This window comes from Leuciscus leuciscus (genome assembly GCF_965113295.1).
Source record: "Leuciscus leuciscus genome assembly, chromosome: 4".
Taxonomy (NCBI): Eukaryota; Metazoa; Chordata; class Actinopteri; order Cypriniformes; family Leuciscidae; genus Leuciscus; species Leuciscus leuciscus.
The window spans coordinates 2643695-2670759 of record NC_138728.1 but is presented as its reverse complement, the minus strand read 5'-3'; the positions used below and the strand labels follow the sequence as shown (position 1 = coordinate 2670759).

Genomic DNA, 27065 nt, shown 5'->3' with positions numbered 1-27065 from the left:
ATTTTACAATCTCCGAGTAGAGCCAGTTTCTTCTCATGTACTCGCTTCAACTAGCCGGTACTAGATTCTGCTCAGGTGTCTTCGCTTGCTCGCCATTCCTCTCCACGGACGGGATACGTGCGATATTTCCTCAGGTGAGCCTCATAAGCCCTGAGTCTCCTCCAGCACTGATGACGTCAACGCCAGAGTTATGCCACGGGCAGCTTTCGCGCTTGGCTAGGTGCCACCATGTGCATGGTTCCCTTCGGGCGACCCCCACATGTGTATTCCACTGTAAGCCTCTTTGAGCATGTGTCTTTCCCTTGGCAAGCCGCCTTGCCACCCCTGGGGTTGAAATATTCCACCTGCGGCTGGACACCCCAGTGTTACTCCGTATGCAGCCCTTCGGGGTCATATGTGTATTCCAAGTCCCCCCCTTCGGGTTGGGCATGATTGCATATTTCCACTGGATATGCTTCCCAGTGTACCTTGGTATTCCTGTGTTAAGTAGGACTCCTTCGTCCGTGCTAGTCTCACGACAGGGAGCTCAGACTTACGCAGGGCACTGGAAGACAGTCGAGAGGTGGCGTGATTATACGGGAACCCCATTCGTCGTCATCCGACGTAACTCGGAGTGACAACGAAAGGGAACGTCTCGGTTACGTATGTAACCCTCGTTCCCTGAGTAGGGAACGGAGACGTTACGTCTCCCTGCCACTTCCGCTGTACCGCTGGAACGCCTGAGTTCAGTCTCGGCTCCTCAGCGAAGACATATCTGCATGTTGCAGCGTACTTCCTTATATACCCCCAGGGTGGGGCGGAGTTACGCTATGCAAATTCCGCAGACCCATGGCATTTCTTTGCCATTGGCTCGTGTTTTAATACTCGAAGATGATAGGATTTCTAAGCGAAACCCCATTCGTCGTCATCCGACGTAACGTCTCCGTTCCCTACTCAGGGAACGAGGGTTACATACGTAACCGAGACGTTTTCTATGTGAATATATTGTAAACTGTAATTTATTACTGAGCTGAATTTTCAGCATCATTACTCCAGTCTTTCGTGTCACATGATCCTTCAGAAATCATTCTGATATGATGATTTGCAGAATTTTTGTAAAAAAAAAAATAAAAATAAAAAAATATGTGTGTGTGTGTGTATTATCATTTGTCACTGTATTGTTTTATTGTGTTGTGCCTATTCCTGACACAGTCCTACATTTATATTGGGAACTACAAAATTAATAAAAAGCATTTTTTTTCCTTCTTTTTTTTCTTTTTTTCTCCATCGTAATCGAATTGGATTTTATTAATTTTTTGGTCTTCGGGCAGCGAATTCTGCGATCAACCATTCACACTGGGTTTCCTTCATGTATCTCCTCTTTCCGTCTCGCTGTTTTATGTCAGACACGTACAATCTAATGAACAACAAATTCGAGTTTGACAGTCAAATCTGAGGGACAAATGTGAAGAGACCGAGAGCAGAATCTCTGAGCCTGACCTGTACCTAGCGGTCAGTGTTTGTAGGTTTAACATCTGTAGCTGGTTTGTGAGTGCACTGGCATATGTGTGGCTAATCCTGCTTTGATTAATTGTCGTGCAACTGTGTGCCGTGTGATTGGGTGAACAGATGGATGTCAGTCTCGCTTCCATCACTCAGATAACACACATGAACAGGAACATCAGCTGCTAATCACTACCGCTACCGCTAAGTCCAACGCTGTCCGACTTCTAAAGATGCACTGACACTCAGTGAGAATTAATCAGTCGATGTTAAAAGTCACAGTGAAATAAAAATTCTTGTTTATTCATGGAATATTGTAGTGTATTATCTGTATCTGGTGTCATGCACCTAATAAGGACTTCTTATAAAATAACAAAATAGACAAATAAAGTTTACTTTTACTTATTTTAGGTGTAGCCTATATAAATATTATATCAAAACAATGGCATTAAGCGATTAATAACTTATTATTGTTTAAAATCACTAAGCAAATGTGTAAGACAAACTAAAATAATAAGACAAGAAACTAATAAAATGATAAAATAACCTTTTTTTTTTAAAGTAGGCCTTTTATAAATGATTTATCCGAGCACATAATTATTATTTTTTTATTTCATGTTCCATCTTGAATCCGAATAACTTCCCCTCCCTCTTGCAGTGACATCATCTCTTCTCTGATGATGGGGGCGGGGCTAAACCTGTCACTCACATGAGATCAGCCAATAGCAAACCACAACCATCCAATCAATTCCCCACAGACAAAATCAAGCCCCGCCCACATTTGTTCTTATTCCAGAATCCATTTAACTCGATATACTGCGCGATAGGGAAGAAAAGAGTAGCGCAACTTCTGTTTCATGCTGACTTTAACAAGCCACTGTCATTTTGATTAATCTCGACTAAAAGTTTATGCAGAATAATTAAGCGTATGTAGCTGATATTGCCTAATACACTCTAATGGATCTTATTTTTTCACTTGCAGAATAGTTTGTTTCACTAAGTCAAATGAGTCGTAAACACAATTTGATGTTGAGTTAAAAGTTTTAAGTGGTGGTTGAACTGTTCTGTGAAGTTAATTTCTTCAGACAAAGATTCGCAAACAATTTAGAGAGCTTTTCCACTCTGATGCAAATCTGTTTTGAACATTAATTCCACATCATGTCAGAGTTATTCTCTCAAATATGATTTAATTGAGCGCTGTTTTCAAGCCTCTATAGTTGGGCTTTAGTGAACTAATGATGTCTTATAAACAGCTTCCTGTTTTAATTCATTCAAAGAAGGAAAGCTCACACACTTGTTTATGGTGACCAACAGATGTTGTCTCAGCTGTGTGTGTTTTAAAAAATAAAAAAATAAAATATTCATGCTGGTTTTAAAATATGTATCCATTAAAGCTGCTGAGGAAAGAAAGAGGAAACATTGACTATTCAGCTGTTTCTTATGCGACAAAAAGGAGAAAATAGTTGTTGTACCTGTGCATGCTAAGTTAACTTGTTTGCTCTCGGACAGCTGTCGCCCATACTTCGTATTTGAGATGAAAAGCGTGAATTGGCTACGCATATGTGCAAGTGCTGAACGCCACATGCAGTCAAACCCACATAACACAAATATGTTATAAGGGGCCATTAACACAGAACCCGTTTTCTATACGTGTTGTGCTCGCGTTATTTGCAGCGCCTCAAGCATGATGTTTATCATGCATAAGTTAATAAATAAATGCATAAAATATTTATTTTTGCAGCAGATCGCAATTGCATGTGATGTTTATGTGGCCCGTTGAGTGACATAAGAAATACTGATGTTCTGTGATCTGCTTACTTTTACCATCCCAAACTCCACCCCAACACGAACACATGGGGTTGTGCTCGCCGGCCCGGAAAATAATGTGCCGTCACCTGAGAAATAGCCTTTACAAACCTGATCCAATGAGTTCTGTGAGCCGCGAGCTTTGGAGACGGAGGACTGTTAGAAGTGCAGGGTGATAGTCTGCCGGCTTCTGCTGGACTGGGATTCTTCAAAACTAATTAAGAGTGACATGAGGGCATTAAGAAGCTTCATGAAACAACAGGGGAATTGGCAGGCAAAACAAGGACTGACACTGCACAGGTCATTTCTGGTGAGCGCTGTGTGTGTGTGTGTGTGTGTGTGTGTGTGTGTGTGTGTGTGTGTGTGTGTGTGTGCTTTGCTATTGGATCATGCAGCAACAGTAATTCAGACTTTATTGCAATCCGTCCTTCTATTTGGGTGGGCGGCGAGGAAACAGATCAGCAATAAACCACCAGCATCTCCTCACCAACAACCGTAACACAGGAGCTCTGATCCGAAAGCTAGACAGCATGTTATTATATATACTGTATATATATATATATATATATATATATATATATATATATATATATATATATATACATTCCTGCTTTTAGTCAAGTCAAGTCACCTTCATTTATACAGCGCTTTTAAAAATACAGATTGTTTCAAAGCAGATTTACAGTGATACTTGGAAAATAATGGAACGGAGATTGTTTTGGCTTTACAGCAGCTCTAGAATAAAGTTATTGTTCACCTAAAGTAAGTTTTTTGATTGTCCACCTAAAGTACCGTTTTAGCTGAAAACAGAAAACTTTGAATGCGTTCATTTGCTTGACAACGGTGTTTGGTGGCTCGAGAACGCAAACTTTGAAATAGGTTCCAAGGTCCAAGTTTAGAAAAAAAAAATTCAAACGTTATCATCTCTGTGTAAACTTCAAAAACGTGAATCTGTGAAAACGGTGAAGGCGTGCACATATGCATATTGCATGTTAGTCTATAGGTATGCGCGTTGAATATGTATGTGCGCAGGCGCGTAGTCTTTATTTACAAAGTGACATCACTAAATTACTTGTCTGGCCTGCATTATACAGAATTTTATTCTTGTTATCAGAGCATGTTATATAAAAGAAACAAAATTAATGAATGTAAATGTGAACCAAAGAAAAAAGTTTGTCCTAGTAATCTTCAATCAAAATATATTTAAAGGTACACTTTTTCAGTCAATAGCCCTACATCATCAATCCTTCTTCCAAAATGTGTTTTTGTCTTACCCTGATTCACTATGGTAAGCGTGTTTTAGACGTGTCGGGATAGTTTTCACGGGATATTGCGTACATGTGTCACTTGCCCTCGTGTGTCTCCTCAAATCCGTAAAAAGAGTAAAGTTGCTCCGGTTGCTTTACCACGTCTCTGGTATGGGAGGTCAGAGGTTAGTTTTGTGTGTGTGTGTGTGTGTGTGTGTGTGTGTGTGTGTGTGTGTGTGTGTGTGTGTGTGTGTGTGTGTGACAGTATATCTCCAGGTTAATTGAATACACAACAGTTGTACTGTTTTATTTGGCTTTGGCTCTAAAATGCATTAAGGAAAGTGTAATTTAGACTTTAAGAACAGCTATGGCACAATCATCTGTTTAACTTCAGACCTCGAGGGTTCTGAGAGGCTTCTGGGTAATCGACATGTGATTAAGTGCTCAGTGTGACACCATCTCTTTATGTTGCTGCAAAACTTCAGAAATTCACCACATCCTGATGTGATTTTTGTTTTAATTATTCCTCTCGCTCATATACGGCCGATTCTATTAAAAACCTGCTGAGAAAATGTTTAAACGGTCCTTTGAGATTTGATTTATCCTCTATTTGGCAGGGATTTCCCATTATTATTCCAACTTTAAGAGCCTACGGGGTCATATCAAGAGAAAACAAATTTCCATTGATTGAAAGAGTTTGACATATTATGCTATAACTTTCAGAGCTCAAAACCTCCTTCCCAGATCAGAAATAGCAGAAAACATGAATGAACTTCCAGGAAATGTACTTTCCCTGTATAGTGTTTCTTAATGGTACACCTCAAAAACAGGGCCAGAAACAGCCATGAAGTCATGATCGAGAACATATGGGGCCCTATTTTAACGATCAGAAATGCAAGTATCAAACGGGAAACGCAAGTAACTTTGTGGGCGGATCTCGGGCGCTGTTGCTATTATACCGGCGGGATAAATGACTCTTGCGCCCGACGCAAATCTAAAATGGGTTGGTCTGAAGTAGCTTCATTACTCATAGGTGTGGTTTTGGCGTAACGTGAAATAAACCAATAAGAGCGTCATCTCACATTCCCTTTAAGAGCAGGCGCGCTTGTTCCATGGCGGTTTGCTATTATAATGGCGGATTTGCCAGACGTACACCAGGAGCGGTTCACAGCCGAGGAGACCGACGTTCTCGTCAGGGCCGTAAAACACAGAGAAGTGACATTGGGGATGGAGAAACACACCCAAATTAGCTTCGGTTAAACAGGCGTATAATAATTTGGGTAAATGTGTAAGCTAGATTTATGCCTATTTTTCACATCTTCATGATCACAATGATTTCCCTCGTGTGGTAATATTTTTCCTTGTAATAATGTATGGTTTTCTAAAAATGGGAACTGCTGCGTCTGTGTAGATGAGAGAGGCAAAGTGTATGCGCGTTGTGCACACGCTACATTGATTATGGCCAAGCATGTGCCCTTAAAATAGCATCTGAATAACATGCGCCTCTGACTTTAGACTAGGTTTTTCCTGGTCTGTGGCGGAATAGTTTTCTGGAACTGCAAAATAGCACCAGGGAACGTTTGCGCCGGAACACACCTCCTCTTTTCGCTGAACCGCCCCCGGGAGCGCAAGTTCATTCCCTAATTTACCGACGTGCGTCTGTGGAGGGAAAAGTCCGCTGTGTTTCGGGTGCAAACTAGGAATGATACATGCGTCGTGTATAAAGTCAATTGCGCTGGGTGCAAGATAGGGCCCATAATGACATAACATTATAAATCAACCTTAATAGATAGAATAAAACATAGTATGACATAAGACGTTTTATTTTGACACCACAGATATTATCGGACACATACACAAAATTATCTCAAAGTACTTGTTACAAGGCAAGTGTTTTCAAACACAAATGACAGATCAGAAGGAAAGAAATTGGATGTGTATCATTATATTGGATCCGTGCATTCGCTCTTAAAGTGACAGAAGCCTATAAATACCTGCTGCTGTCTATGTCATCAATGTTAATCAAACCACAAAACACAGCCTTAACAAACATGAATCTATATTTAATTTATATTAAATGCCATACAACTTACATTCTGCTGTGAAAGTTCTGTTCGGTCCCTCCTGAGGGTTTATCGGAGTATTAAGTTCTAACAGTATGAGCCACTGTCTGCCAGAGCCCCTGGTCATAATACAGCGCGACTGCACAGATCGATACATGATATTCCCGCGGAGTGGAAGATGATGGCAAATAGCATCAGAGTTGTCATATATTCTATAGTTGTTCTGGGTTTGCAGCTGAAGTTTGTGAGAACTCAGAAGTTTGGTGATTAAATATAATGAGCAGTGGTTCCTCTGACTGGTTGTTAGTCTGAGGTGATTTCTTTGATCTACTGGCAAATTAACACTGAGTTATGTGTAGCTTTTAGTGGAAAATATCCAGTCTGTGTCAGACTGCTTTGGATCAATATCTGCGGAGCCGGTCTCAGGTGATTACCTGCAATTTCCGACCTTACAAAGGTAGAATATTCACGGATTCATTGACGGCTGTGAGTTTGAATTGTGTGTGTGTGTGTGTGTGTGTGTGTGTGTGTGTGTGTGTGTGTGTGTGTGTGTGTGTGTGTGTGTGTGTGTGTGTGTGTGTGTGTGTGTGTGTGTGTGTCTATGTTTGTCTATATGACTCTAATTGTAATGTCATGATGATATGATATACGCATTTACTTAGCTATCAAAATCAGTGTACAGAAATATGGGGTCAGTACAATTTTGTTATGCTTTTGAAGTCGCTTAAATGCTTATTTGAAAACCGTAAAATTATGAAATATTAATAACATTTAAATAACTTTCTATGTGAGTATATAGTAAAATGTAACTTTCTATGTGAGTATATAGTAAAATGTAATTTATTCCTGTTAGGGTTATTTTAGGGTTAAGTCGCTTCTTCTTATTTGAAAACCGTAAAATTATGAAATATGAATAACATTTAAATATCTTTCTATGTGAATATATATAGTAAAATGTAACTTTCTATGTGAATATATAGTAAAATGTAATTTATTCCTGTTAGGGTTATGTTAGGGTTAAGTCGCTTATGCTTATTTGAAAACAGTAAAAGTATTAAATATTAATAACATTTAAATAACTTTCTATGTGAATATATAGTAAAATGTAACTTTCTATGTGAATATATAGTATAATGTAATTTATTCATGTTAGGGTTATGTTAGGGTTAAGTCGCTTATGCTTATTTGAAAACTGTAAAATTATGAAATATTAATAACATTTAAATAACTTTCTATTTGAATATATATAGTAAAATGTAACTTTCTATGTGAATATATAGTAAAATGTAACTTTCTATGTGAATATACAGTAGAATGTAATTTATTCCTGTTAGGGTTAAGTCGCTTATGCTTATTTGAAAACAGTAAAATTATGAAATATTGATAACATTTAAATAACTTTCTATGTGAGTATATAGTAAAATGTAACTTTCTATGTGAATATATAGTAAAATGTAATTTATTCATGTGATCAAAGCTGAATCTTCAGCGTCATTACTCCAGTCTTCAGTGTCACATGATCCTTCAGAAATCATTTGCTTCTCAAGAAATATTTCTGATTATTATCAGTGTTGAAAACAATTGCTTGGCTTAATACTTTTGTGGAAATGTCCCCAAATGTTTGAGTTATGCTCTATTTGCTGTCTCTGTTTTCTTTATTCGTGAGGTTGTTTGAGATTGGGTTTGATTCACTTATAAGGCAGCCACCTATATATGTAATAGTCTGCAGAGCAGCTCACTAGGTTTAGCAACAGAGCTTTATTTCTGTATTAGGCTTTAGCTAGTGTGGATTGAACACTTAGCATGCCTCTTTCCCATGTGGCAGCTCATGTTTTGAGATCTTGCTCCTCCAGCAGCAGCTTTAGCCTGTATCTGTTCGCTCAGTAAATGTCACTAAGCATTTACCCCAGTGGATTGTCTTTAAAAGCGCACTGATCACTGCTCTGAACATGTCAGCTCACCAACCAATGCCATCCAGTCTTGTCCGGTTACGGATCAGGGATCAGCGGGTGGCTGGAGCTTTGCTTTTTCATGGCCATGCTTTTCATTACAGGCTGTTCGCGCGTCTACATTTGCACACTTATTATCTGTCTTTCATTTTTGCTGTGCGTTTGGACTCGAGCGTGTCTCGCCATCTGCTAGCAGTCATTCACCGTGAGTTTTACCCCCTGCTGGAGACAAAGACACACATGAGTGCTTAGCCTTTGAGGATTCTTCTTCTGTTCGTGTGTGTGTGTGTGTGTGTGTGTGTGTGTGTGTGTTCTCAGCACTGAGTGTGTTGCATGTGCTCATGTCTGTTAATTGAGTAAGAGCTTTCATTTTTTAATTCTAATTAAGGAAAGTTGTAAATCTGTCTCTGAGTGCGAGCGTGTGTCCTTATCAGCCGCTAATTATGCTTCCAGCATCCGAGAAGTCTTGATGTGTGTGTGTGTGTGTGTGTGTGTGTGTGTGTGTGTGTGTGTGTGTGTGTGTGTGTGTGTGTGTGTGTGTGTGTGTGTGTGTGTGTGTGTGTGTGTGTGTGTGTGTGTGTGTGTGTGGTTTCTGTGAAACTTTATCAAGCTTGAAATGCCTGATCAATAACAAATCCAGACATGTTCTTTAATTTTAGCATATTTATTATGAGTTTTTATGATCTGAGTAAAAAATTAACTAGTACCACGAGTACAAGATTTTTTGCTCCTAATTGCAATAATGTATTTTGTATTTTATTGGATGGATTTGATGTAGCATGTATTGTGGTAATTTTCAGATGGATGGATGGATGGATGGATGGATGGATGGATGGATAGATAGATAGATAGATAGATAGATAGATAGATAGATAGATAGATAGATAGATAGATAGATGGATGGATGGATGGATGGATGGATGGATGGATGGATGGATGGATGGATGGATGGATGGATGGATGGATGGATGGATGGATGGATGGATGGATGGATGGATGGATGGATGGATGGACAGGAAACTCTCCATTACACTGTGCCCCGTTTTCAAAATAAAATTGTAATTTTCGACCCAAAAAAAATTCCAGTTGTTCTGTTGTCGGCAGACTCAAGCGCTCGAGTCCGTCAGAAACTGAACACGCTGTATCCAGTGTACATTATAATGGCGTTAAGCGACCGAACACCAGTGGGCGGGGCCTATGATGCGATGATGTATAACTATGCATCGATGTCTTGTTTGGAGGCAGTCATATGCAAATGCATTTGCCCGTTTGACATCACAGATCCCGCAATATCGAAACAAGCCATTTTTTTAGAGCTTGATTAAATAATTTGTTTATAACAAGGAGGAAATTTTGCTGGATATTTTAATGGTACAAAGACCTCAAGGCAACTCTGATCTCTCATGTCATGACCCCTTTAAAACAGTTGATTATTATATCTAGAGAGACTCTGAACTCTGAGGGAGGAACTATATACAGATCTGGTCCTTCTCTGATTAACTCTCTCTCTCTCTCTCTCTCTCTCTCTCTCTCTCTCAAATTCATGCATGAGTGGAGTTTTTATGATTGTAAAGGAAAGGATAGAAAAAGAGGGAAAACCTTAACTTTTTGTATTTGTTTTTTTAATTTTTTTTTAGAAATGAGTGTTGGCATGTCTAAGATGCTTTTTCACGTCTTGAGACTCTGTTTTTTAAATCCATTGCGCTCCTTTCTAGCTGCTTTTCTTGTAGCTTTTTACTAAAAATGTTATATCTTTAATGTTTTTGTAAATAAAGTGATCTTAAAGTCAAGTCTCTCTCTCTCTCTCTCTCTCTCTCTCTCTCTCTCTCTCTCTCTCTCTCTCTCTCTCTCTCTCTCTCTCAAATTCATGCATGAGTGGAGTTTTTATGATTGTAAAGGAAAGGAAAGAAAAAGAGGGGAAAAGGTGTTTTTAAAGGTGTCTAAGTGTCTAAGATGCTGTTTCACATCTTGAGACTCTGTTTTTCAAATCCATTGCGTTCCCTTCTAGCTGCTTTTCTTGTAGCTTTTTACTGAAAATGTTATATCTTTAATGTTTTTGTAAATAAAGTGATCTTAAAGTCAAGTCTCTCTCTGTGTGTGTTGTTTTCAGATGTACATCCAGACGACCACCCTCACCATCTCTCTCAGCCTCAGCGCGTCTGTGTCTCTTGGGATGCTCTACATGCCCAAGGTCTACATCATCCTCTTCCACCCGGAGCAGAACGTGCCCAAACGCAAGCGCAGCTTCAAAGCCATCGTCACCGCCGCCACCATGTCAGGAAAACTAGTGCCGAAGGGCAGCGACCGGCCCAACGGGGAGGTGAAGACCGAGCTTTGTGAGAGCATGGAGACCAACAGTGAGTATTTCAGAAAATCCCTTTCAAATGAGTGATTATCCACGACCATTTGGTTTTTAAAGGTTAGGAGGCCACCTATAGTGCTGGTTAATAAGTTGCATTAAAAAGACACAAAACCAAGACTGATTTAATGAATTCCCATTGCTCTACATGACAAGTAGTTCATTTATTAATTCGCACATAGCAGATGTTAATTTGTCATTTTCCTGATTTTCAAAACTTTTTTTTTTTTTTTTTTGGCTTTGAATCAAATGCTGTGATTATTCTCGCTACTGGTTGGTTTGGTTCAAGGCTTAAAGCTTTTGGTTGAAGTTTATTTAAATGTAGAAAATGAAAAGGAAATATGCTTTGTTAATCCAAGTCTGCTGTAAACGTGTGTGGCCACTGTTCTGCTCTCTGAGGGGCTGTTTACACCTGGCCACGTCATGCGTTGTCTCAGATCGGAGAGCTATCTGATTTATCCAAACGATTTAAATCCGATCTTCAATTCTCGCGCTATATGCAGATTTAATGGAGTGTACGTCACCGAAAGCAACAGATATGAGCTGCATTTTATTGATCATCAGCTAAAATGTCAAAATCAAAGACTGCAATAAGAGAGAGCGGCAACAGCCCTGGTAAGATCATTTTGTTTCTTTACTTTTAATGATGATGATTGTGTGTTAAGTGTCTACGACTTACTTTCACTTCGATTTGCGATAGTTTGCACGTTGGCGTAATGAATAGATGCTCAGCTTCTCATCTGCGGTGATGTGTGTTCCAGTAGCGTCGTCATATCTGGCTATAACATTACATATAGCCTATAACACGCTCTCACACGTTTATTTTTTTAGCATTTTTGGGAGGAGTACAATTTACATATGTGGTTTCAACAACCAGATGCATTTACACTTGTCCAGTTTCGTCTGGAATGCGGCCCAGACCTAGCCTGGAAATCCAGACCTAAATCTGAAAGATTAATGGTCTGGCATCGACTAATGAACATCGGCCAGCTCGAGGGGCGGCACCAAGCATGCATTTGAAAATCTCACTGCACGCAATTGGATAACACTATGACCAATCACAACAATATACCCCCTGCGCTCAGCTATACCAGCGGAGCTAACTGATAGATTAGACTCTTGCCGTATCCGGTCGGCAAAACAGCTAAAATGTCCTTCTTGCAAAGGAACGATTCGAGCGGCGTCTTCTGTTCCTCTTTTAGATAAAAAGCCAAGTCTAACTCGTTCATTGTAGCGGCCAAAGCCGTTTCAAACAACTGGTGTTCATCCATAGCCATCTTGCAATGTTTACTGATGACTTCGACGTCACAGCGCTGTCGTCATCTCGCCTCTGACCCGCCTATATCAGATAAGGCAAGGCAAGGCAAGGCAAGTTTATTTATATAGCACATTTCATACACAATGGCAATTCAAAGTGCTTTACATAGAAGAAATTAAAATAATAAAAAGAAACAGGAATAATTAAAACAGTTTAGAAAAATAAAATGAAATACAATACAGTACAGTCGGACGAACAGCGGCACAGTGCTCATTCAGTAAATGCATAGCTAAACAGAAGTGTTTTGAGTCTGGATTTGAATGTGACCACTGTAGGAGCACATCTGATCTCTTCTGGAAGCTGGTTCCAGCTGCGGCTGGCATAATAGCTAAAAGCAGACTCACCATGCTTAGAGTGAACCCTTGATATTTCTAGCAGATAACCCGATGTGATTGGTGCAGCTCAGATCGAGGGGTATATTTAATAAGCATCATTACTGGACACCAGAGTAACTCGCTGAGTAAATTCAACTTGTGCTCTCGCGAGAACTCTGGATTACCAGGGTAGCCCAGACCTCCTCCTGAAGTGGTTTGAGTGATCGGATTCAAATCTGTCTCGAATGCGTTTCGGAGGGCATTTACACCTGGTCTTTTCACGATCGGATAGCTATCCGATCTGAGAAAACGCATGAAGTGGCCAGGTGTAAACAGCCCCTTAGCGTCACATTTATCTCTGTTTTTCCTCCAGATGTTCGGAAAATGTTCCATCTGTATGTTGAACAGCTGTTTACTACAGAATGGTAAACTTAACCAAACACAAGTCTTGTTTTAAGCCCAAAAGTTTCCCGCTGAGATGTTTGCCGGAAGTAGACAGGCAAAGTAAAGCGTGACATCAATGTCTTGGGTCTGATTAGCATATCCGACTAGCTGCGTTATTTGCCAGCTTGATTTAAAAAAAAAAAAGGGCTCTTTTTGATTTTTTTATTTATTTATTTTTTGTTCTGCAAAGTGTGGGATTATGGAGTGTTGAAAATTTAATCACTCAGAAGTGATCCAAAGCTTTGAGGGGAAATAAGCCCATTTCATCAAGCCAATTAACTTTGCTGTGTGCCGTGGGTGACGCTTTGCCTTCTGAAACATTAAAGAACAACTCATGTGTCAGTATCAAGACCACCCAAAACTAAATTAGGCAAGTTTGTATTTGATGCTAGGCCTTTTTGCCACTTTTATTTAGTAAAGAGAGAGTTTAGAGGAGTGAACGAGAAATAAAATTCATTTCAGTGAATCCGTTCACCAAAATGATTCATTCTGTAACCCTTTTACATCATTATGTCAGTAGGTATAGGCATAACGTCTGTCTGTTTGTGTGTTATTAATGAATCATTGAATCATTCATTCAACAGATTTGTCTTTCACAACCGAAACAATACCTTATTATTCTTAATTCAAATTGATGTTTATTAAAAGAAGACACTCAATTGAATGGAAAAATAACCAAAAGATTAATTCACCAAGAGCTACTAGACAAATATAAACTTGTTTGCATGAGAATATGTTTGACATTAAAAATAAAATTCTAACTAGAAGTTTTTGTTGTTTTTTTACATTTGATTTTTGGCATTTTTGACACATTTATGACCAGTTCGTTCACTCAAAAGATTCGTTCAAAAACACTGATTCATTCACAAAGAACACGACATCGCAAACTGCTCAATTTAAACTTGTTTTCATGAAAATATAGTAGACAAGCTTCAAGTAGACAAGCTTTAACACATTTCTTTGAGCGTCACATCTTGTGATGTTAACTGTCAGGGCTCACTAGTTTGTCATGGTATTGCTGTTCATTTATTTATTGAAAAAAGGACTCAAATAAGAAGGACTCGCAATGAAACCTGTAGAAATGAATCTTTTTGGTGATTCACAAGATTCACTTAAATTAATCAAGATCTCCACCACTTCTCATTCCCTCCTCCAAGTCCTCTCTTTACTAAATAAAATTGGCAAAAAGGCCAAGAATCAAATAAAAGCTTGTCTAATTTAGTAGGCATAGGCAAAATCTGGACCAACTTACACTGCCGTTCAAAAGTTTGGGATTAGTATATTTGATTCAGCATCATTACTCCAGTCTTCAGTGTCACATGATCCTTCAGAAATCATTCTAATATGATGATTTGATGCTCAAGAAACATTTCTGTTGAAAACAGTCATGTCCAATTTTTACATATTTTTTTTATTACATTTTTTCAGGATTCTTTGATAATATAAAGTTCAATCTGAAATAGAAAGCTTGGTAACACTTTATAATAACTGCATGGAACGCTATTAATCATTAGTTAAGCATCAGTAAACAGTTAATTCGTCATTTATAAAGCATTAATAGACATTACAAAGCATAACTAGTCCTCACTTTAGATGAGCTCACAAAATAGTGAACTGACCACTACTAAATGCTTTATAACTCCCTGAATCTACTACACTTACTTACACTTTCTAAGTGATCTTATTAATCAATGACAACACCTAGTTTGTAAATAATGGTAAATAATATAACTGGTTTGTAAATAATGCTATACTTCATTTAGAAATTATAAATTGATCATTAATAAAGTATGAAAATACAATTATTAAACACATTATAGATATGCTTATAAATCAAGAATAAAGCATTTATAGCTGTATTTATAAACTGCTTATTAATGTCTATTAATGCTTTATAAATGATGAATTAACTGTTTAGTAATACTTAACTAATGATTAATAGTGTGCAGTTATTATAAAGTGTTACCGAAAGCTTTTGTAACATTATACACTACCGTTCAAAAGTTTGGGCTCAGTAAGAATTTTCTATTACAGTTTTTCTCGATTGCTTAAACACTATAACCAGGCTTTTGAACTAAAATGTCAAAACCATAATGCCATTTATCAAAAATCACACCCATTTCACTAAACTATAAACACTATTCCCTGTTTTGACACATGAGTCAGATTTGTTGAACTGACACTGCAAAACTCTACACACAAATCCCTTCATTTCTCATTGCCTAGACCATGTTGTCCTTTAGAAAGCACTAGCATTCAATATTGTTCACTCAAGTCAGCACAGCTTCAGCTCAGTTAGCACACAATTACCCAGGTGGAAACACTAAGAGTCAAAATTTAACACACATCAATCAGATCCTTCAATAGACAAATAAAAGGGCCCAAATCAGTTTGAGTTTTGGAACAATGGATCCAGAAAGACATGAAGGAAGAGATAGAGGAGGGATAAGGAGGAGGACGAAGGGCAAGGGCAAGAAGACAAGCAGTCTCAGATGAAATTCAAGCCACTCTAGTTGCCCATGTCTTTGTCAATGGTATGACTATGAGGGAGGCTGGGCTACGAGTAAGGCCAAATTTGAGTGGCTTTACCGTCGTCTCGAGAGCCTTCAGGGAGGTGTGGTGGCAAACACAATTCTATCACTGAATAAGAGACAAACATTTCCAATAGTCTTTGATGAGGTGTATTTTCTTGCAAGAAAAGGCCAGCAGTCGTACAGTCACACAGAGCGGCTGCAGTGTGACAGTGAAGGGAGGGCATCCTTCATCCTTTATAGTCTTGACTCCCAGAATGTTATCTTTCTAGGCCAATAATGGTATTTCAACCATACGTGGAACATTCTTAGACGTGTTCATCATATTGTCTCCTTGAGTGGAGGCCCTCCTGTCACCTACCAACACTCTTTACCATTCCAATACAATTCCATATTAGAATAAGGTTTGTGTGTGCTCTTTTACTGTCATATGATGGTCACGCACATATTTAGTAAAAAAAAAAAAAAAAAAAAGGTTTGTTGTGTGTGTGTTGTACTGTGTAGTACATGAATGAATAAAAATGTGCCAATGTATCCATTGGTTGTGTCTTTTGTGTTGTACCACAAGCAACATAACTTACCAGTTTTGGAAATGTTGTTTTGGAATTTATTGCACCAGTGTGTTAGACCATCGGTTCCCAACAGGGGGGTCGCGGCCCACAAGGGGGCCTCAACGAGCTCTGTGGGGGGTCGCGTCATATTTTGAAAAGTTTTGAGCAATTTGCATTAAATAAAAGTCATTAACTTTTTTCTGTTCAAAATTTAGATAATGAGCGAGTTCATCATGAATCCATTTACCAAACCGTGTTTTTGTCTTATCCTGAATCACTATGGTACACCTATAATAAGTGATTACATTGGGACTATTTTACCCTGGTTCGGATCGCTGCCGCTGCGGAGTAGCCCAGTACCTGCGTGACTCGTCATAGACGCACACAGAGAGAGAAGTAGTTCCGGCTACAATGTTCTTCGGAAAGACGCAGTATTCTGTTAATAAACGCAAGTTTTGTTATTGTATTTTCAATATTATAGGCTATTATTTGTGCATAAACATATCTGTTTATAGTAAACATACCGTTTGTTTGAAAACAACATATTTTGTCATCCTTGCTGCAAGCTTACAAGAGCGAAAATATCATTAAATGTGAAGGGGGGCCCTAAAATATTTTCTTGGGAAAAAGGGGGTCTCAGACAAAAAAAGGTTGGGAACCACTGTGTTAGACTATGTTGTAGTGTGTGTGTTTGTGAGGGCTTGTGTGTCAAGTCAAGTCAAGTCAAGTTTATTTGTATAGCGCTTTTCACAATACAGATTGTATCAAAGCAGCTTCACAGTATTAAATTAAAATAATACAACAAAGTTTGTTTCAAGAGGAATTTATTGATTGATAAAATTAAATTAAATATCCCCAAAATATGTATTGTGTGTGATGTCTGAGGGCAAAGTTTGGTTTTTCAGCAAGAGTGAATGGTTTTGAGTGTAGAGCTTCATTTTGACCTGAAAATAGGATGTTTGGGTAATTGGGTGAGACGTTATGGATTTGTGTTTACAGTTTTGAGAATACGAGGCATAGTTTCAAGAAATGTGTTTAAGCAATCGAGAAAAACTGTAATCAAAGAATTCAAAAAAATAAATAAAATAATCAACATTGATAATAATAATGAATGTTCTTTTAATAATAACTTCTTTTAAAAACATTAAAAATATTACCGATCCCAAACTTTTGAACGGCAGTGTAGATAAAATTGCATACGAGCAGTGACCATAAAACAATGGAGTTGTTGAAATGCACATGCAGTGTCGTGAGAGTGAATGTGATTCTCTAATGTGTTTCCCCCTCCAGCAGCTTCTTCCACCAAGATGACGTACGTCAGCTACAGCAATCATGCCATCTGAAGAGGGCCACTCTCTGTGGGCGGAGCCGAGGGCCGGCCCGTCTGAAGCGGCGCGGTCATGTGACATGCGCTGACCTGGAACGGGCATCTGAGCATGAGATTTTTATATCGTTCTGCATCAATCTAAAACCCGCAGCATCCTGGGAGACGAACGGACATACGGGACCTTCCAGGGAGACTGCGTTCAAGAGCTACCGATCCTGCCATGAACACACAAGTGAACACGCACACACTCACAAAACTGAAGGTGCAGGCTTGCAGTCATACGAAAAAATTACTTTCCACAAATAATCGTGTAAGCATTCTGCAGACGGAAACATTCACGGTTAACTTTGGAAATGTGGATGTATTAAAAAAAAAAAAAAAGAGAAAATATATGAAAACTAACACAGTCGAACTATGTTTGTTGTTATTGTATTTTTGTGGTCGTGCAGATTTTTTCATTCTTGTCCCACTTTGTCAGAAACCTGCATTCTGAGATGACGTGTCTTGTATTGGCTGACCGCGGGGTTGTGAAGCTGTAAAATGCCATGGTTGAAGCATGCTAGTTTTTATACCAAAAAAAAAAGAAGATTTATTTATAATAAAGGAATGTTTTGCAAATGTGCAGCGTTGTTAGATGTGTATTTGACCGTCAGATTTGTTTCTCGTTTCTCTCATTCATATTCGATCACCAATCACGCGCAAAACTCAAACTCTGTTTTCCATAACTCCATAAATGACTGGAAAAGTCCTGATAAAGTTCCCTTGGCCTTTGGAATTAAAATAGCCGCACATCATCACATAGCCTTCACCATACCTAGAGACTGGCATGGTTTTATTTCAGTTAGCCTAATAGCTGGTTTGATTTGCATTGAGAGATGATCTTATGGAAAGTACTCCATGCCAATCTCTAGGTATGGTGAAGGCTATGTGATGATGTGGGGCTATTTTAATTCCAAAGGCCAAGGGAACTTTATCTGGATGCATAGTATCCTGGATCCATGAAATAAATGGCCTTTAAAAGTAAAAATCTGCCTGCCTCTATGGGAATTTAACATAGGGGTGTCCAGACTTATGCACCCTGTATTTTAAGGAAGAACATTTATTTATTTGCGATACATTATTCATTCACAAAGAAAATTGGTGTCCTTAAAGGTTGTATTTTTCCTATTTTTTTTAATTAAGGCATTAAGTTCAATTTCCAAAAGATTTCCTCTTTTTAGTCAACTTTAGCATGGGTGTCTAAACTTCTGCATAGCACTGTAGATTCATTGGCCAAATAATGCGGGATCAACATAAAAAAAAAATAGCCTTAAAGTTTCGAAATAGCCTTAAAACTTCAATATTATCACACATGCTCGGTGCGAACACGTCAAAATGCGAGTTATAGTTCTAGGAACTATGAAAACGTTCCTCTGATGCGAAAGCCCCTATAGATCTGGGTTGATTAAGAAAGAATAATCCTAAACAGAGTTTGTTTGTTTAAAGGTTTCACAACGTGTTCTTTATGGAACCATTGATGCCAATAAAGAAACTCCCTAAAAAGCAATTACATTTGAAATGCATCAATTTTACAGCTGAAATAACTCACTCTATATATATAATATGAGCTTCACATTTCTGCTATTAAACTTTCTGGAATGACTTCCCCTATAGATCTACTCAACTGTGCGGATTGTGAGATAATAATCCTAAAAAGAGTTTGTTTGTTTAAAGGTTTCACCGGGGTTTTGCAGCAAGTTCTTTATGGAAACATTGATGCCAAAAAAAAAAAAAAATTACATTGGAAATGCATCGATTTTACAGCTAAAATAACTCCCTCTATATATAATATGAGCTTTCTGGAATGCCTTGCACCATAGATGTCCTCAATTTAATGAATTACTGGGCTAATTATGAAATAATGATCTTGAAAAGAGTTTATTGTTCAACTTTTCAGTCCTTGCTCCACTTGACAGAGTTTTGATGAGCACTGAGACTGAGTCCAGCCAGCAGTGAGAGAGGACATGTTGTGTGTGAGACGACCTTGGCTGGAGTCCTGACTGACAGCGCAGCGCCCGTGGCACGACCACCTCCCGCTCCTGTGGAACCATACAGCAGGTGTTGAGTGAAACTCGAGGCTGTCGGTTTGCCCCGCGCTCTAATCCCTGATATCTCCACCAAGCTAATTGAATTACTTTGCACCCCGTACAAACGAGATTCAGAGAACATCCAATCTCACGTCTCTCTTCCCGTCCGTCTGCCTCGCTCGCACTTAGATATGTCAGTCAGGGAGTAAAGAGGCAGATGTCGTCTCGGGTAAGACCAGAATCAACGCACTCGTCTTTTGGAGGGATGCGGTTGCCATGGCAGCCTAACAACTGCTGTGTCTTTAGACCTTGATCTCCTCTGGGTTTTCTCTACGGCCATTTTCACACTCCGTCTGACTGCTTGATCTGAAACAGGCACAAAGGGATGCGATCGACATCTGGTTTCTTAATATTTTTTCTTTACAATATTTTGTAAATATTTTACAGAGCACCTAAAGTGGTGATGGTGATGGAAAAAGTATATTTTAATGCTTTTGTGAAAGACACTCAAAGTTTCTTGGGGGAACGCAAAACTATAATATATAGTTTTAAATCTATATTATTTAAAGCTGCAGTCCGTAACTTTTTGGGGTAAAAATTATCCAAAATAAAAAATTTAGCAAGTACATAACCAGCCAGTGTTCAACACTAATCTGCTTGCCTGAGCTCGACTCAAAACGGTAAGCTTGTAATAATGTTTTTAATTCCAGTGGTACTGGTGGATTTCCGCGGGAAGTGTGTGAGTGTGAGGATGTTGGTGGTGGAGATTTATAGCCTTTTCTCACAGAACTTGATATAATTAAACTTATCAATTTGATGGCAGATCCAGAAAGTTTCAAATGACAATCACCAGTGACAACTGGAGATTCACCCGTTGTAAAATGCGAAAGACTTCAGCGTAAAAAAGAGACTGAAACCGGCCCATGCGGAAACAAGGATAAATATCGGAAGGGCATTAAATGTAGTCACGCAATGCTGATGTTGTTAACATTAACAATTTGAGAACAAAGTATAATTTGCACGGTTTGACGTGATATGATAAGCGATCGTTAGAATGAATCAGCGCGATTTACTGCAGTGCCTTTTCCCTTTAGTTGGTCAGAACAAAAGTGGATGTTACTTACTTGTTCAGACGACATTTTCCGGTGAAAATTCTTATGTTGGTCATACTTCCAAAAAGTAGAATCTGTGATTGCGAATGCCAGGATCCACACCGGCGCAGTGACAGACAGCCACACGTTCTCCTCAAAACATCGGATTCATCCGCACTGTGCCGAGCCGAGGCACAACCCACGTAAAGCTGATAATTCCACGAATAACTGCAATTGCAGATTTCAAACAGAGATGGCGACAAAGAGGAAAAACTACAGACTGCAGCTTTAATAAAAAATAAAAAAAATCCTCCCATCTCATATTCCCATGTCCCTTTAGGTGCTCTGTTAAATATTGATAAAAACATATTAATAAAGCTGATCTGAACCAGATGTCGATTGCATCCCTTTTTGTTAGTGAAGTATTTGTCCTTTTAGATTTACAACCGAATTTTTTGCATAGACAGACTTTGCGAGAGATGCAAAAAAAAAAAAAGAAAAAAAAGTGCACTAATGAGCATCATGTTTTTTAATCCAAAAATGCATATGCACTATATCTAAACCATTATGATACTCTAGTCTAAATGCATCCACGATTCAAAATTATTCCAGTGCAAATGTTTCCCCAAGCAGAGACCTGTGAATTCAGATAAGTTTATCTTTTCCTTTCTGTCTTTCTTCCTCAACTTTGCTTCTCTCCCGATCCGTGGAAAGCTATTTTTGTGTGTGTTAGTTTTGCCTAATAAGATTTAGCTACAGTGAAAACCAGAATAATTTTGAGTCGAAGCGCCGTTTATTGTTTGCGGGACCTAGACTGTCCGTCCCCAAAGGAGGATGAGGCGGGAAATAAGTTTAATCTCCAGACTTCCAGCTGCCAGATAGCGACACAATATGCACCCGAATATGAACGTATGATATATTTTGTCAGTTGTTATATGAGACATAATCTCTCCGGGGAACCTGCATGAAAGAGGAACTTATGACTGAGAGAAGCTCCAAAAGCCCATGCAAAACTCTGCGTTTACATTCATCTTTTTCTCCTCCACAATATTCAATCTCAAAGGTAGGTTGATATCTATTTTAAGTTTTTTTTGTAGGTTATATTTAAAAATGTAAGATTACATTTTAAAAATCTAACATTTACTTATATCATTGTTTGCAATTTGATATCTAACCAACATTAATGACTTTGTAATATGATGTATGCGCGTTATGAAACAACTGGACTCACAGTTGGATTTGCAGTTATCATTTTGTGTCAATATGCTGAATTTTGGGGGGAAATAATACCCTATATATTGTATTGACAGCTCATCAATTAAATATTTAGCATCGCATATTCTGCAAAATTGGATGTTTTTAGATAAACACTGACAAAAAAAAACTATACAAGTTTTAGGGCTGGACGATATGATGATTTATAGTACAGGCCTAAAGTTTGGAAACATTACTATGTTTTATGTTTTTGAAAGAAGTTTCTTCTGCTCATCAAGCCTGCATTTATTTGATCAAAAATTGATTTTTTTATATTGTGATATATTATTACAACTTAAAATAATAGTTTTCTATTTGAATATACTTAAAAACATTATTTATTTCTGTGATGCAAAGCTGAATTTTCAGGATCATTACTCCAGTCTATCACATGATCCTTTAGAAATCATTCTAATGATGATTCATTATCAAAGTTGGAAACAGTTCTGCTGCTTTATATTTTTTCATAACCTGTGATACTTTCTTAAGATACTTTGATGAATAAAAAGTAAAAAAAAAAGAAGCAAATGTTTTAAAAAGAGAAATCTTTTGTAACAGCAATATACACTACTGGTCAGTAATTTGGGGTCAGTATTTTTTTTTTTTTTTTTTGGAAATAAATCAATACTTTTATTCAGCAAGGATGTGTTAAATTGATAAAAAGTGATAGTAAAGAAGATTTATATTATTAGAAAATATTTTTTTATTTTGAATAAATGCAGTTCTTTTTAACCTTTTATTCATCAAATATATTAGGCAGCAGAACTGTGTCCAACACTCATAATAAATCAGAATATTAGAATGATTTCTAAAGGATCATGTGATAGACTGGAGTAATGATCCTGAAAATTCAGCTTTGCATCACAGAAATAAATGATAATTTAAAGTATAATAAATTGAAAACCAATTATTTTAAATTGTAATAATATATCACAATATTACTTTTTTTTTCTGTATTTTTGATCAAATAAATGCAGGCTTGATGAGCAGAAGAAACTTCTTTCAAAAACATAAAAAATAGTAATGTTTCCAAACTTTTGGCCTGTACTGTATATCATTGATATAAGTGATCACATGGATTTCGATATACCGATATTATATTTATATAAAGCGTTCACAGGCAAATTTGCTTTATGTATTTCCCCGGTGTTGAAATCAGGCTCAAATAAATGTCAGGAAACACGATTCCTGCTGCATGTCAATATCCATGATCACTGGATCTTTGGTAAGTTGTAATGAACACTATATCGAGTCCAACCTTTAGTTTAAACAGATAATCGTTAGTTTTACTCGTGTTTTCGCAGTTTCCTCTATTAAAGGTGAGAGATGTTAATGTGGTGACTTGTAAGATGCTGATTCTATTGGGTGTGTGCATGGAGCTTAGCCAGCATCAGTTTGATAAATATTACAACCTCCTGGTGTATAAAATATTGAGGGAACAGAATCCGACTGCAAAAAATCCTGCTGTCAGAATCCGTCCCCCACCCATAAGATGAGAGATGTTGATGTAGTGATATAAAAGATTCTGATTGTGTTCTATGTGTAGAAAGAGCTTAACCAGCATCAGTTTAAAGATTTATTTTTATACTTTTATCATGATGGGACAGTATGTAGACACAAAACGAAGTGGGAGAAACAAAGAGAGGAGGACAGGATCAGGAAAAGGCCAGGAGCCAGGACTCGAACTCAGGTCTCCTGAAGCACAGCTGTGTTATATGTCAGCGCGTTGCCCATGACGCTATCGGCAGGAGATAGATGAGGGAGGATTTCTTTTAATATTAGAACCTCATTATGTAAGAAGCATGGGGGGAACAGAATCCGACGGCAAACGATCCAGCTGTCGGAATCCGTTCCGGAATCTCACCCATAAGATGAGAGATGTTAATGAGGCGACTTGAAAGATGCTGATCCAGTCACGCTTCAGCTCTTCTGAGGGAGTGTGTTCCGGCGGGAAAGTGACGTCAATGCATTCCCTCTATTTTCATAGTGAATTCTGATTGGCCTACTTCATTGTATTTATTTGCATATTTAATTGTAATTGGTCTTGGTTTTGCTTGCATCTAGTTTAACCATCTACAACATAAATTACATTGCACATCATGTGTTGATTCTCACTATTTAATTCATAGGGAACCTAAACTTCCTTAAAACTTTAATGTCACTTTTTTTTTATGGAATATTGCAGTATTTATTATAAGTGAATTATCGTGCACATCCTTATTATTATTTTTTCATGTTCCTCATAATCTTGAATCAGAATAACTCTTACAGCTCTTCTTTGCTGACGAGGGCGGGGCTAAACCTGTCAGTCACATGAGATCAGCAAACAGCAAACCACAACCATCCAATCAATTCCCCACAGACAAAATCAAGCCCCGCCCACATTTGTTCTTGTTCCAGAGGCCGTTTCACTCGGATATACATCACAATAGAGATAAAAGACTAGCGCAACTTCCGTTTCATGCTGACTTTAACACTTCCTTTACGAAATCTAGTGTTTTAGTTGAGTTAGTATTGCACTAAAGCTCCTCGGTCTTGTGGTTCTGTTATTTTTTCACAGCTTTGTGATTTCTCTCCCTTGGCTTCGGTACAAGAAAGCGAACATATGAATGACTCCAAAACATTTAGAAAAACACCACACCTGAGACATGCGAGCTGTCATAAATGCCATTGCTGTCAATCATCCCGTCTCCATGAATGCCGTCGAGACGGAAGCGTTACTGGTGCTTCATCTGGTTAATTACGATCGGAGCACTCGGGATTTTATGGCATGTGAACACACACATGCTGCCTGAGACAGGAGCGCACTGAACCACTGCCTTAGAAAAACCATCATTAACTCTTATTAATACAAATGTAAGTGCTTGTGTCTTAAAAATAACATTGTAATAATTTTTTTGCATTCCTTTGCATGATAAGTTAGTGTTTCATAACCATTTTTCACTGTATACCCATAATGTTTTTTTCCCCATGTTCTTCTTAAGTGTGTAATATTTCTGTTTGAGTATGAAAAAGGTCTGCAAAAGTTATCATTGTCAGTGTTTCTGAACTCCTGAAACGCTTCCATTGTAGTCTTGAGTTTCTTCCGAGAACGAACACGTCACACTATTCCTCATTATAATAATGAATGTGCAGAATAAAGGGGTGGGGCCTGGTTGAGTTAGTTAGTAGTGTGTTAAACTGGTGGTTATGGTAAGGGGCGGGACATTTCCCAAACACACTCGAAGCACTCGTCCAATCACAACACACTGCTCCAGCCGACCAATCAGAGCACATTGTGCTTTTCAGAAAGAGGGGCTTCATAGAGACAGGAACTAAACAGAGCGTTACTGACAGACTGGGAAGAGAGGAGCTGCAAAATAAGAAAAATGTGTTTTTGAACATTCAAGCATGAAAACCTGTTCTAGTAGAGACTGAAATCAAGACTTTAAAAAAGGGCTATTTTTTATGTCGCTGTGCCTTTAAGAACGTGCCTTGCATGTGAAATGAGCAGCTCAGCTGTGCTTTGCTCTGCTAACCAGGAGCTGTGGTTTGCTGTTTGGGTCCAATAAAGTTTGCATCTCATCTTCATTTCTTACATTGGGAATCTTTAGAAGCGTCTGCAGAGCTGTAGGTGCTACACAACCAAGATCAGCACAAGGTTTGGCAGACTTTCCATGTTTTACTCTTATCATTAGTTCTTCTGCTGAATCACAGTATCCTACTTTCTCCTTAGCTCATATGACTGGCAGGACCAAATTGAGCATCAAATAAAGAGTTATTTGTGGGTTTTCATGTGTTATTGTTTTGAGTATGTCATATTTTTGCTGCTTCTTTGAATAGATGGTCTTTTGGAGCTGTGAGGGAAAGTTATACAGTATATTTTCATTGTACATCTCACTGTTTTATCCTAAATTATCAAGGCAACTTTGATTCGAATCTCCGTTCTCTAAGTTGTGCAATGATAACAGTCTTTTATATGAAATTGTACATGTGTATCTCAACAAACTTGTCAGTCATGCTCTTAAAATGCCGGCATGAAGCCCTCTTCTCATAGCAGTACGATAGGCAGCCCAAGGCTCGCTGTATGTGGGCTCACAGGCAGATCCTCTCATCTTGACAGCATCGCTGAGAAATGGCCGCATGCTGCAAAAATCCCAAAGCTGGCAGAGATCTGCGCTTGTGAAGCTCGTGTTTGTCATGCTCGGCTGCGGTCGTGTTCCCTTCATGCAAGCCAAACTCTGAAAAATGAACAAGGTTATGTTTTTTTAGTTTTTTTTTTTAAGTGGGAACATTTTTGTAGAAAGCCTCTGATTTATGACCTCAGATATATTAAGGAGATACGAAAAAGTTTACAGAAATTCTGAAGAATTTATTTTATATTTTATTACATTTATTAATAAAAAATTTCTTTTGGTTAAAGCACTTTTTAACCAAAAAAATTGCTGGGAAGTGTTGTGTCATAAATGACGCAAAAAAATCCATCGATGGCGGGGAAAGAGTTATAATACCTAAAACGTTTTTACAAAAATTAGGTATTGTTGCAGTTATACTACGTTGTATTTATCTACAGTTATGAGAACTGAGAGTAAAAAACTCTTTATGATCCTAAACTAGTTTATTGCATTTGTTTGTACAGATTCAATGTGGGTGTTTAAGATACTAGAACTGAGATTTGATTTAAGGCCCTTGAGGAGAAAGTGAATTATTTAGACAAACCCACCCTTTTCTTAAGGAGTCATTGACCTTTTACCATAAAATCTGCAAAACTCATGTAAATCCCTTCGGCTTCGTCTCCTGTTGCTTGATGAATTCCGCCTCCCTCTGTGTTTTCTGACCTTCGGGCGATATTCAGGGTTATTGATTTAAAACCGGCTGCTCTCCGGTGCTTTGGACTGTGACACTTTCAAGCTGCAGACCAAAGGATGCAAGAGCATCTCGGCAGAAAGTCAGAGCCTCACTTTGAGTTCCCAGCCAATCAATTGGCAAAGTGGACATCAACAACCTTCCCAGAAAAAATCCTGGTTTTACAACACAAGGCTGGTTGTTAGAAGGCTCTGCAGTACTTAGTACTAAGTAGTTTGTTTTATTAATGTAAATTATGAATGGAATGGAAAATATTACAAATGAAAACGAAAAAGAAAGAAAAAAGCAATTCAAAATACTATTATAGTATCTCAATGATAGGCTACTAAAATAAACGTGCTGTGAATGTTAGCTTCAGGCATAAAGTAATCTGATTACGTAATGCACGTTACTTTTAATGCGTTACTTTACTCGTTAC

The 27065-nt window shown here is 38.1% G+C and overlaps 1 protein-coding gene across 4 annotated transcripts in view; it reads left to right on the top strand.

Annotated features, from left to right (window-relative positions):
- grm8a (glutamate receptor, metabotropic 8a) overlaps window positions 1-18010 on the top strand; it is a 247624-nt gene extending 229614 nt beyond the window's left edge. For 3 of the 4 annotated variants that reach the window (XM_082166766.1, XM_082166768.1, XM_082166769.1), the window contains 2 exons: window positions 10658-10904; window positions 17355-18010. In XM_082166766.1, the coding sequence (XP_082022892.1) occupies window positions 10658-10904; window positions 17355-17407 (300 nt within the window). In that variant the 3' untranslated portion in view covers window positions 17408-18010. The remainder of the gene's footprint in view (window positions 1-10657; window positions 10905-17354) is intronic. The other variant, XM_082166767.1, reaches the window with a different exon arrangement.
- Window positions 18011-27065: the final 9055 nt, after the last annotated feature.